This window comes from Antrostomus carolinensis, unplaced genomic scaffold, assembly GCF_000700745.2.
Source record: "Antrostomus carolinensis isolate BGI_N321 unplaced genomic scaffold, ASM70074v2 scaffold14441, whole genome shotgun sequence".
NCBI classification, from domain to species: domain Eukaryota; kingdom Metazoa; phylum Chordata; class Aves; order Caprimulgiformes; family Caprimulgidae; genus Antrostomus; species Antrostomus carolinensis.
In genome coordinates this window covers 33,231-44,447 of record NW_010292102.1, presented here as the reverse complement: position 1 = coordinate 44,447, position 11,217 = coordinate 33,231, and the positions used below count along the sequence as shown (strand labels likewise).

At 43.7% G+C, this 11,217-nt stretch overlaps 1 protein-coding gene across 1 annotated transcript in view; it reads left to right on the top strand.

Moving 5' to 3' along the window:
- Positions 1–5,670: 5,670 nt before the first annotated feature.
- Positions 5,671–11,217, top strand: part of N4BP2L1 (NEDD4 binding protein 2 like 1) — a 7,179-nt gene continuing 1,632 nt past the window's right edge. The window contains exons 1-4 of the mRNA XM_029087183.1: positions 5,671–5,786; positions 7,224–7,348; positions 8,203–8,291; positions 9,498–9,574. Coding sequence (XP_028943016.1) covers positions 5,671–5,786; positions 7,224–7,348; positions 8,203–8,291; positions 9,498–9,574 — 407 coding nt within the window. The remainder of the gene's footprint in view (positions 5,787–7,223; positions 7,349–8,202; positions 8,292–9,497; positions 9,575–11,217) is intronic.

Genomic DNA, 11,217 nt, shown 5'->3' with positions numbered 1-11,217 from the left:
TTGTTGTTTCTACTCTAAAAAGCACCAGACTGGCACTTTTTTTGGGTGGTTAATCACAAACGCGGTAAAGCACTTCCTCTCGGACTGTGAAAACTGACAGCTCTGACTTGTGTTTTCATGGTGTCCCGACACTCCTGGTCAGAGCTGTAGCCGTGTATGAAATGGGCAGGGGAAACCAGTCCACTCTCCAGCAGCTCCAAGACAGAGTAAAAATAGGTGTGAAAACCCGGAGGGGAGGGCTGGGAGACAGCCCCACAGTCCGTGTGATACAGCGTAGCCGTAATCTGGCATCACAAAATCTCACGGTGTGGTACCTCCCAGCTCCCAGTGCCACCCACTCTCCACCAAAGAGGGACATGGACCGTCTGCTGGGGTGAGGAACCCGTGCTGGGACCACGGGCTGCCACAGGAAAGGCTCCGCTGTCGCAGGTGACAGCGGGAAGCTGTGTGATAGCAGCGTTAACAGTTACAGTTTCCTCTTCTCAGCACAGTCCTTCCTATCACACTGGGCTTCAACAAGACCAAGTTCTTTAACGAATGGCCAGGTGCTGTGCAGGCCCCTTCTCCTTCAGAGGGGTTTGGGTCTTCTCACAGTACAAGAAGAATGTAGCGATTTGGGGCTGTATTGTCAGACAGTGCAACTAACCAAGTCACCTCTTTGTTTTTTCTTTTTCTTTTTAAGATCAAAACACAAGATTAATTATTAACCATAGATTTACAGAATCAGTTGTAAGTATTGTTTTAGTCTCCTGTGAGATGAATGTTTGAGTAACTCGTTCTGATTTTAGCCTCTGTTAATTGTAGCCTTGCATTTGGCTGTTTAGCAGGACACAGATCAAAGGGCAGCTATAAAAATAGCATTTAGTATTTCTCCATTAACTCTGTCCAGACTATGAAAGGATTATGCCAAAAAAAATCAGAGATTTGCTTTTTCCACATTGTGTACCTTTTGGTGTTTGTAAACGCAGTGTGCTCCTTAGCAGAGCTGTGTTTGCAGAAAATTAGTGCAGCAAAGCTCAGTGCAAGATCCTACTGCAGGAGGAAGATATTTAGTTGCAAAATCCCTTGGTTAGCTCCTTTTACCCATTCAAATTCATCCTCTCAGATTCTATTCACCCACACTATGCCAGCCAAACACTAGCAAGCACCGAGAAGTGTGTGCACAGGTGGTCTGCCCACAATCAGAGAGGACAGGGACCTTTAGCTCTCCCATTCTTACTTTCTGTTCTGGGTTCCTCTTGACTGGTGGTGACAGTGGGTTTTGGTCAGGTCTGCTATGCCATCTCACAGCCAGCAGTTTCTATGCTGCCATCTTTTTGCCTCTGAATTTTGCTTCCTTAGTGTTCTGTGAATCTTAGCCAAGGTTTTTTGCATGCTATTTTAATTTTCCCATTTGGGTGTCTTTTCAGCTGCAGCCTCCCCTCCCTGTTAGAAGGAGAGGAAGAAGAAAGGTGTGTGGGCTGGTGTGACCTGGCTGGATGTCCCCCTGCTCTCAGAGCGTGGGTCTTCCAGTAGCAAGTCATTGTGCTGGGTGCTGGCCTTTGGGGGGGTGTGCAAACAGCATCTTTCCCAGTTTTATTGCTGTTAATGATGTTCTTGCTTGTCAGTGTGTGCCCTTGTTTTAGCCTTTGCTTTGTTGTTTCTTCTGGTGCTTTCACACTCATCTCCATTCATTCATTCTTCTTATCAGCCAGTATTTCTCTTACAACTTGCACATCTTTTTGGTGTTCAGCAGTGTCATGAACCGTGAATGTCCCGTGTCACTGGGACATGGCAACTTGCTGATAACTCCAGCAGAAAGGCCCCTTTTCAGCTCATCACACAATCCCAGGAACAACCTTGGATCCATGACTCATTTCCCTGACCTTTCAGTGTCACCCAGCACAGTTTGGACACAGCTTTGTAAGATTTAGTTATGGCATCTATGTTAAAATGATTTCCCCATTGCAGTTGCTCCCCCATCTCAGAGCAGCGCAATATTGGTATGGATTGGTTCAGGTCTAGTTTTTGGTTTCAGTGAAGGATCCACCTGTGATGCACTGTGTAGTCAAGGCAGAACGAGGAGTTGGTCTGCTCACTACCAAGCTCCAGGCCTGGCCAATCCCTTCACTGTTGAGAATATACTTCCCTGAACCACATATTTTAGGTGACCCTAACCATCTCCCTCCAACCATTTACCACCAGCAAAAGCACGTAGGAGAAGAGGGATAGCTGGGAGTTGCATCTCCAATAGTCTCCATCAGGTGTGTGTGTGTAACACCCTCCTCCTGAATGCATTCCTCTTGACTTCACTGTACAGATTTTGTAATCGGACCTGGGCCAACTGCTAAGAAAACGGTTATCTGAGGTGCAGGAGCAGGTATAACTTCCAAAAATGTCTCAAAAAACCAAGTGAGCTGCCTACAAGCTCATCCCTGCTTCCCCAACAGACTGTTGCACGGTAGCTGTATTTCCAGCTCTTCTACAATATACTGCAGTGATGCACAACTCGTGTAACACGTAACCCTCTATCTAGCAGTTTTGCTCAAGCGCTGGGCTGGGCATGATCACACATGTAAGTTTGCAGCCACTGCTGTGGATTTATCACTTGGAATGAGTTCATTCTTGTGTGCCCTTATGAAGCACAGGGAAAGCAATCTTCTGGGATGGAAAGGAAGAAAATGCGCTGGCACTGAGACATTGCTGGTTAGCCCAGTCTGCACCTGCTCCAGCTCTCTCTGCTGCTCTTGCCCAGTTCCTCCCAGCACCTCCAGCCCTGGCCCAGCCCTGCCGCTGTTACCAGCACCCTGACCCCACTGCAGCTCTGACAGGCTTCATGGACTTTAGCTCTCTGCAGCTCCTGCTTCCAGGTGGCAACACATTGTAAACATTTACCTTTGTATAAAACTGCTTCAGGTGATTCTCCTGAATGTGTTTATCGAGTACGACTCGCAGCCTGAGTCGTTACAAAATACAGCCGCTGCTCTGACCCCAGCGGGTGAGACACAAAGGCATGTTCTTCGTGCTCTGCCAACTGCACAGCGATCGGCTGGCAGGGGCAAAGTCCTCGGGGCACTAGAAGTTGTTAAAACACAGCAGGCAACTGATAGTACTGAACTTGTGCTTGTAGTTCTGTTCATGTTCTCCTAGTTCTGATTTTCTGCTGAAACTAGAGGCTTTTAAATGCCACGGGAATGCTCTGTGTTAGGAAGAGCAACCAGAGTGAGCGGTTGCATGTGGTGTCAGTACATACGTGTTCTGATCTCCATTGCTTTGGAAGTAGCTTGAGAATTTAGCAGCTCTGCAATCTGCCTGACATACAGTTCTGTTAGCTTCGGAGCGCTGAGAACGGTCCTTCCAGTCTGCTTACTGAGATCAGCATCAGAAATTCATTTGTTTTCAGATTTTCTGAAGGGAGAACATGACAGCCTATGAAATACAATTATGATTTTTTTTTTATTGCCAATGATATTACTAGTGATCATGGAGACTTCTCCCAAGTACTCTAATGTATCCAGCTAGTTGAAATCCCAAATAATTATTTTGATGTCTATATATACTGTTAAAATCTGAAATGATTGAAAGCACTGAAAGTGCTCTTCAGAAAAGAAGTGGACTTCAAAAACTGTATAAATCATGGGAACAGATCTTCAGATGAATAACGTGGAAGACTCTAAAACCACCTGTCTGTTCACTGAGGCAGCTGTTAGGATGCTGCTGTGGTCAAACAGAAATGCAGCTGTATTTCCAACAGAAAGACTCTCCTTTTTTAATCAAAGCAGCCATCCTAAGCCTTATCAGGTGAGGCAGCAGATGACTGCACTCCAGCACTACCCAAGACACCTTGGGTCTTTCAGAAGCGTCCTTGTTACCCTGGCTGCCAGTGGGATTGGTGTGGGCAGAGAGCGACGCTTGTCCTCGGCCCAGCCTGGTGTTTCTGGGGGCTTTATCAGCGCCCAGGCCCTGCCAGGGCACATGAGAAGTTTGCTGTTGTTATGTCAGATCTGAAGAAGAGTAGAAACATCCAAAAGCTTTTATTCCCCAGCTGTATCAGCCAGTCTAATGACATATGGTATCTAGGGTGGAAATCTGCTTTGCCTCGGAGAAGAGGGGGAAAAAAGGGTTTGGGGAGATTTATTGCAAGCAGAGGAAACATCCCCCTTTCTCTTCTAATTTTCTTACCTTTCCTGTTTTCTGAAATGGCAGCAAACTTTTTTTTTAATCAAGATACAGAGCGTACCATATTTTGTCTCCACTGCAAGATAAAGAGCTTTAAATCTGTGCAATTAAATGTCCCAGGTAGGCAAATTAATACGGAACCTGTGACAGATACTGCTTATCACAATGCAGTGCTTCAAGTTCAGTGGCTTTTTAAAAAATGCCAATGTAGCTCGTGTGCACCCTTTGATCTTGTAAAGATATTTCCTTTCCCTTTTCCTCCTTAAAATGCTTGACACTTACTCATCTAACAGCAGTGGGTAATTTTCTTTTTACAGCGCTGCTCAAAATTCATTAATTAGTAACACTGATCACAGGTCCTCCCATTTTGCATAGCTGGTGCATATTTTGCTAAAATACAGGCATTTTATTGTGTACAGTGATTAGGACCCTGATGTGATTATGTAAAACCTTTCTTCTAAACCAACTTGTGCTCCTGTGTAGATCGTAGAAGGCTGATTTCTCAAAGAACATACTAAAGAGGTTTGGATGCCCTTTGAAATTATAAGGGACAGAAGACACAGGATTTTTGTCAGCTTCATGGGCAACAGGGGATTACAGAAAATGGTCGTAAACTTTAGTGTCTGCTTGGTTGTTTTAGAATGCTAAAAGTTAAAAAGATGATAAGCAGAAGGTAAAACATCTTATTTTTCCCACTTAATGTTTTCTTATGTTGCTGTTAGTTGGAGTTTGTTTGGTATGAATATGGCAAGTGTGACAGTACTTCAGTGTTCTTAGCACATTTTTGTGCCGTATATTTCCTCCTTTGAAGCACAAATTTTATTGAATTACAAGTAATATGCAGATAGTAGACAGAGTTTACAGATAATCACATACCATTTAGATTGCTTAAAGGGTTAATGCCAAAGCTCTCATGCGAGTCTGCACATATGTGTTAAAAATATGGTAAGGTATATGCTAATAAAACAATTCTTAAAATTTGCATCGATTGGTAACATTTTTAAATGAAACATTGAGCAAGAAAAAATGATTTTGAGATCTTTTATTATTATTATGTACAATTTATGTGCATATTAGTAGTTAAATGGGTAACATATTTTAGCAGAGTCAGAGTTTTAGAGAAGAGATTGTGATGTAGATGGGTAAGGCAGTGGGAAAGGTGAGGTGCTGAGTTACAGTGAGAGCTGAATATACCAGTTTATCAGCACAAGAGTAACCAGATAAGCAGTAGGTGCTCCCATGCTTTTCATTAGAAGAGTTCTTTGCCCAAAATTAAAGCAAAAATAATTTGCCTGTTTGCTGACAGTTTGCAACATGACTTCTCTTAGCTCTGTTTGCCCAGCAGTAATTATCTGAATAAAACATCTCTTTGGAGCTGGAAGATAATGACATGATAGGTAATTTATTGGCTTCAGCCCAGCACTGGGAAGACAGCCCTGGCCAGCCTCTCAGCAGTCAGTCTCTGCTCGCCAGGGCGGTTCCTACCACAGAATAATATTAATTAATCAGCAGATGATAGAAGTTACAGTGGAGGCAGAACAAAATCAGAAACTGACCTTTTTTCAGCTAAATGTAACGTGCCATCCTAATGAAGAATTGCTGCTGGCAGGCAGATGCGGATCAAATTGGTAAGTAAATGGTTAGGGCAGAGCTAGAGAGGGCAGAATTGTTTTCTATCTGTGTGTCTGTTTTTTTGCAGATAACCTCGAGGCACCTTTTCTCTTGCTGTTGCTCAATTAGATAAGACATTGAGAAATAGTTATTTTGCAGCTTATGGGAGTGGAGAGAATCGTTTTATCAGGGAAGCTGAAATGAGTCCCAGGGACTGGAGACCATGTGTGGTGTGAGATAGCAGAGCAGCAGCATTCATGTCTGAGAGCCACAGGGTTTCTGGATTGGCCTTACTTTCTTTCCTAGTGATGTTTTGGGCCTTAGGGAGACAGAGAGCAGTGAGATGATGCCATGGGCTCTCCCTGACTCCTTGCAGAGACTCCCCCTCCAACCCCCAAATACTCCCTTGATTGAAAAAAACAGACAACTCTGTCCATGGACACAAGTAAGTCTGGGTTACACACAAATGGCAACACAATTTTGCATTAGGATTATATTTTTTATGCTCTCTAAGGACTGGCAGAGGAATGCTTCATATTCAAGCCACCACATAAGCCAGCACTTCCACCTCCTCCAGCCAGTCAGTGTTGGTGAGGCAGCGGGTCAGCTTACGGCAGGACACACGTCCACCCTCCACGGGCATCCTGGCTCTGCATGAGTGTTGCTGTGGGACAGTCAGTGTGAAGGGAAGGTGGATTGCCATGGGCCATTGACCGCAGGGGACTGGTTTATGGATCTGTTGCATTTTGGGCTCCCAATCTAGGCAATTCGAACTTGTTTATAAAACATATTTAAAGGCTGAAAAGAAATAAAAATTACTCAAATCTACAAGAGGAGGGTGAAGTAAAACCAGGACAAGTGAAAAACAGAAAGAATAATAAAATATGGACTAATCACTCAGATATTTGTTTGCAAATTAAAAAAAAAAAAGTGCTATATGTGCTTTGTAGACCCCCCCCCCCCCAAAAAAAAAAAAAAAAAAAGAAGAAAAAAAGAATAAGACAAACTGATGGTAATCTTTGCTAAATGACAAATCATTCCTCCTGGCTATCTTCAAAAATCTCTGTAGCAAAACTCCCATGGTCAAATTGTTTTTTGAGTCTGGGATTAGCAGGTTTGGGGGTTTTCTTTTTGTATGCACAGCCATACCTTCTCAGGTAACTCAGAAAGAAAACTGAATATATTAATATGATTAAAGACTTGTATGTTGATAGTCCAGTGTAGACTTCTCTGCTGAATTAAAGAAATCAAGGCCATGCCTTTAAGCTCCGTTCCTTTCCTCCTATGTGTCCATCTACGGCTCACATTACTTTCACATCCTTTCAGCTGGGATTTTTCAAATGAAGCACTGTGCATAACTGGAGAGCGTTAATATGGCTCTTGATTTAATGGTCTCTGGTAAAGGCATGCGTTAGCATACACTAATCCTTCTTTCATTTTTTTTTTCCCCCCAGGAAGCTGAAACGTGACTATCCCAGTGCTGTTGTTCTTAGTACCGATGACTTCTTTACTGAAAATGGTGTCTATCTGTTTGAGCCTGACTTCCTGGAGGATGCACACAAGTGGAACCAAAAGAGAGGTGACTGCACTCGATCCAGGGGTTTTGCAGAATAGTTTTGCTTTTCAATCTGTCTTTTAACTTAGCTCCCAAAATAAATTGTCTCAAGGTGATGTCATACACTGCAGTTCGTGGGGTACTAGTTAAAAAAAATATACAGTTATTGCTCCTGATTTTATTTTTTCCAAGAGAGGAATTTATAAATGAAAAGATGTTGATGCTTGATAGGTTTTATGTTACAGAGTAAACCAGCAACGATTAGGTAGCACTGCTGAAGTTGGGTAACAGCAGGTGGCATGCAGCTACCAGCCCTGCAGCTGCTGGCTACAGCTCCATGCACCGCATCCTTCCCACTGCAACTTCTTAGATGCCTGTCCTGACTTGGGAGGGGGTGTTACCGGGGGGAGTTAGTGACAGCCAGGAGGAAAACCTGCAAACCCAATTACAAGTTTGAGAATAGAAACAACCCAGGTCTCTACTTCAGAGAGAAAAAATGTACCATGCTTTTGTGGCTGTGCTCTTGAGATAATTTCTAGCAAGAGAAAACACTTTGAGATCATATAACAGGGATCTTTTGCAAACAGCAATCACTTTTAACTGTTGTAAATGCCCAGTGCTGTGATACCGCTAAGTATGATCTACGAGAAGTTCAGATCTTACTACTGAGCTCAGGCTGCGGCTGCATCAGCTCCTCCAGGAGAGCACCTGCTGGGCACTGACCTCTGCTCACCCTTGGGTGGTAGCTACAAACCTGTGTCTGGTGGGGGCCCAAGTGTGCTAGCAGTGGGCAGAGAGAGGACGCTCTGGGGCTGGTAAGACCTGGCTCAGACTATTATTTAATACGTGTTAGCTTTACTTAATGTGTTACATTACAGCACGCAAAGCAATGAAGAATGGGAAAAGCCCGGTTATTATTGACAATACCAACATCCATGCTTGGGAAATGAAGCCGTATGTGATGATGGTAGGTGAAAGCTCTGATTTATTGCTTTTATATGCTCAGCTATGACATTTAAGAGGTGATCTGACCAAAGCAGTTGGTAACATGGATAAAAATAATGACTTCCATTTGCCCTCAGTTCTGTAGTTATAGTTAAGGACTGATACTGTGATGAAGTAGGGGAAGAGGTGCCAGTGTAGTTGTTTTATCTAGGCAGCTATATACCTCAGTGAAGGCAAAATTGCTTAAAAAGATTGTCTTTGAACTTGCCCTGTAACTTCTTGATGATCAGGTTGTCATCCCCTTCCCCAGCAGTGACATTAATTGAACAGTTCTCAAACTATTTGTTGACAAATATATCAAGATATCACTTACAACTTTAGTTTATAACTTGTGAAAAATACAGCATAACGAGTCATTGCAGAAGCATTTGCAGCTATTATGAGGAGTTCTGTCAGAGATGGCAATATTTTTACTACAGTTTCATAATGTGGCCTGTCTGCTAACGTTATACTCATGCTTCTGTTCTTGGGTTATGGTCTTGTCAGTTAAGAAATTTGGGCCTAAGTATTGCTTATATGGGAGCACAGAAGAGGCATGAATTAATAATGGTACTAGAGAGTCTGGATATGCCACTCCAGTAGCAGAAGTTGTGAACGCTTGTGGGTGACTAGGAAGCTGATGTAAAAAATTACAAGATGTAAAATTACAAGATGTAAAAAATGCCAGCAGATTCCCCTGCCCCCTTTTCCCCAAATCAAAGCCCAAAGCAATCAATAGCTGTTTTAAATATACATACATATACATGTACATATACAAATAATGTTGCTTTACCTTGAAAACAATTGAGGCTTGTAGACTTAGTGGCTGGAAATAGCATGAGTGATAGATGTTGACCTCACACTCCCAGGAGCTCCAGATTGGCGTGGCCAACTTATGGCTCTTGAGCCCTCTGTGACTTCCAGAGAGTTCAAGTGCCAGGAAGGCATTGCTGTGGGGGACAGGGATGGGGGCCAGTGCTGAGGCAAGTTTTGCTGAGAGGCCCAAATCCCTTGATGTAGAAGGAAATGAACTAGCTGTGACTTAGACTAGCACCTTGATGAGAGTCATGGTTATCTTCCTCTTTCTGGCTCCTGGTACATATGATACATCTCTTAGCCAGATAAAATCTCAGGGAGTTTGGTGGACTGGCTACTCTCATACATCTAAAACCTCTGTGTCTTTCTTCAGGCACGTGAAAATAGATATGAAGTTATATTCCAAGAACCAGATACACCCTGGAAGTTCAGTGTTCAAGAACTGACGAGGTACATCTTTTTCTCTTTGATATAGCAGACAGCTTCTCATGTTTTTGATGTGCCCTGAGAAAGGTCAGCACTCTCCCTCTTCATATACTGTAAAAAGTAACCTAGTAAATGACAACAGAAGGATTGTTGTGGAAAACTTCTATTGCTCAGTACCTGGTCTGCAGTGAGTTCAGCCCTGAAAGAGCCTGACAATGCTGAAGTGAGTCAGGCAGTAGAAAAAGCAACCCCCCCTGAAGCGTGTATTTATACTGCAAGCTTCTTGTAGCAGGAACCCTAATTTTCATTCTGTATTTTGAGCAGCATTCTCTCTCTTTGGGCACAAAACATTGTCTCAGCACTAGAGAAAATACTCAGACATCTGTTCTTAAAAATCTAACCATAACAAATATTGTCTTGCAATGGTAGGATGCTACATTAAGTGTGGTCCAGAAATGAGGCTCTACAGGATCTTTCTGAAGATCTTAATGCACATACAGAAGGGATACAATGAACTTACCAACTCTGCATAATGTGGTAGGATATAGAGGCAGCCAAATATGGCTCCAAGTATGTTAGTTTTGCTGGTGGCTGCAAAGTTAATGGTTGTATCACTAAAAAAAAAACCTTTTTGCAGGCTAATTTCCTAGCCTTTAACCAACCTGCTGTAAAGTATGTTGCAGTGAATAGTACAAGCCCATCTACTAGATGCAGAAGCTAACACCTCCTAATTTATATGTTATTTCAGGAGAACAGGGCATGGGTACTGCATTCTGACCGATTTATTTCACACACACAGAATCACAGAATGTCAGGGACTGGAAGGGACCTCGAAAGATCATCTAGTCCAACCCCCCTGCCGGAGCAGGAACCTAAATGAGATCAGATAGAAAGGTGTCCAGGCGGGTTTTGAACGTCTCCAGAGACATTTTGTTTTGTACCAGCTCAGAACTCTAGTCAGAAATCAGCACTGCTCCATTTTGTGTGTGACAGAGACGCGTGGCACAGGGCCACGGCCCAGAGCGCTGGTGGCTCCAGGGTGAGGTAGGAGATGGCAGAGGGCTTGGGGCTGAAGACAAGTGAGGAACATCAACAGCCTCAGCGGTCAACTGCAAGTGTCAGCTGTTGACTCACTGGCAGCAGCTGGGAGCCGTTTGTAGGGGGCAGATTTTACTAGTTACTGTTCATTAGAGGCTGAGCTGCTCAGTAACTTGTATTTTGTTTTAACAATAATTTGAAACAAGTTGGCTTTTTACAGTAGCACTGTAAAGCTGATGCAGATACACTCAGTTTGGAGCAGCTCTGGCAAATACCAGTACATGTTGGGGTTGACCTGCTGGAAAGCAGCTCTGCAGAGAAGGACCTGGGAGTCCTGGTGGACAGCAGGTTAATGTGAGCCTGCAGTGTGCCCTCATGACCAAGAAGGCCAACGGTATCCTGGGGTGCATTAAGAAGAGTGTAGCCAGCAAGTTGAGGGAAGTCATCCTCCTTCTCTACTGTGCCCTAGTGAGGACACAGCTGGAGTACTGTGTCCAGTTCTGGGCTCCCCAGTTCAAGAAAACTAGTGGAGAGAGTCCAGTGGAGTGCTACAAAGATGATGAGGGGACTGGAGCATCTCTCTTATGAGGAAGGGCTGAGAGAGCTGGGTCTGTTTAGCCTGGAGAAGA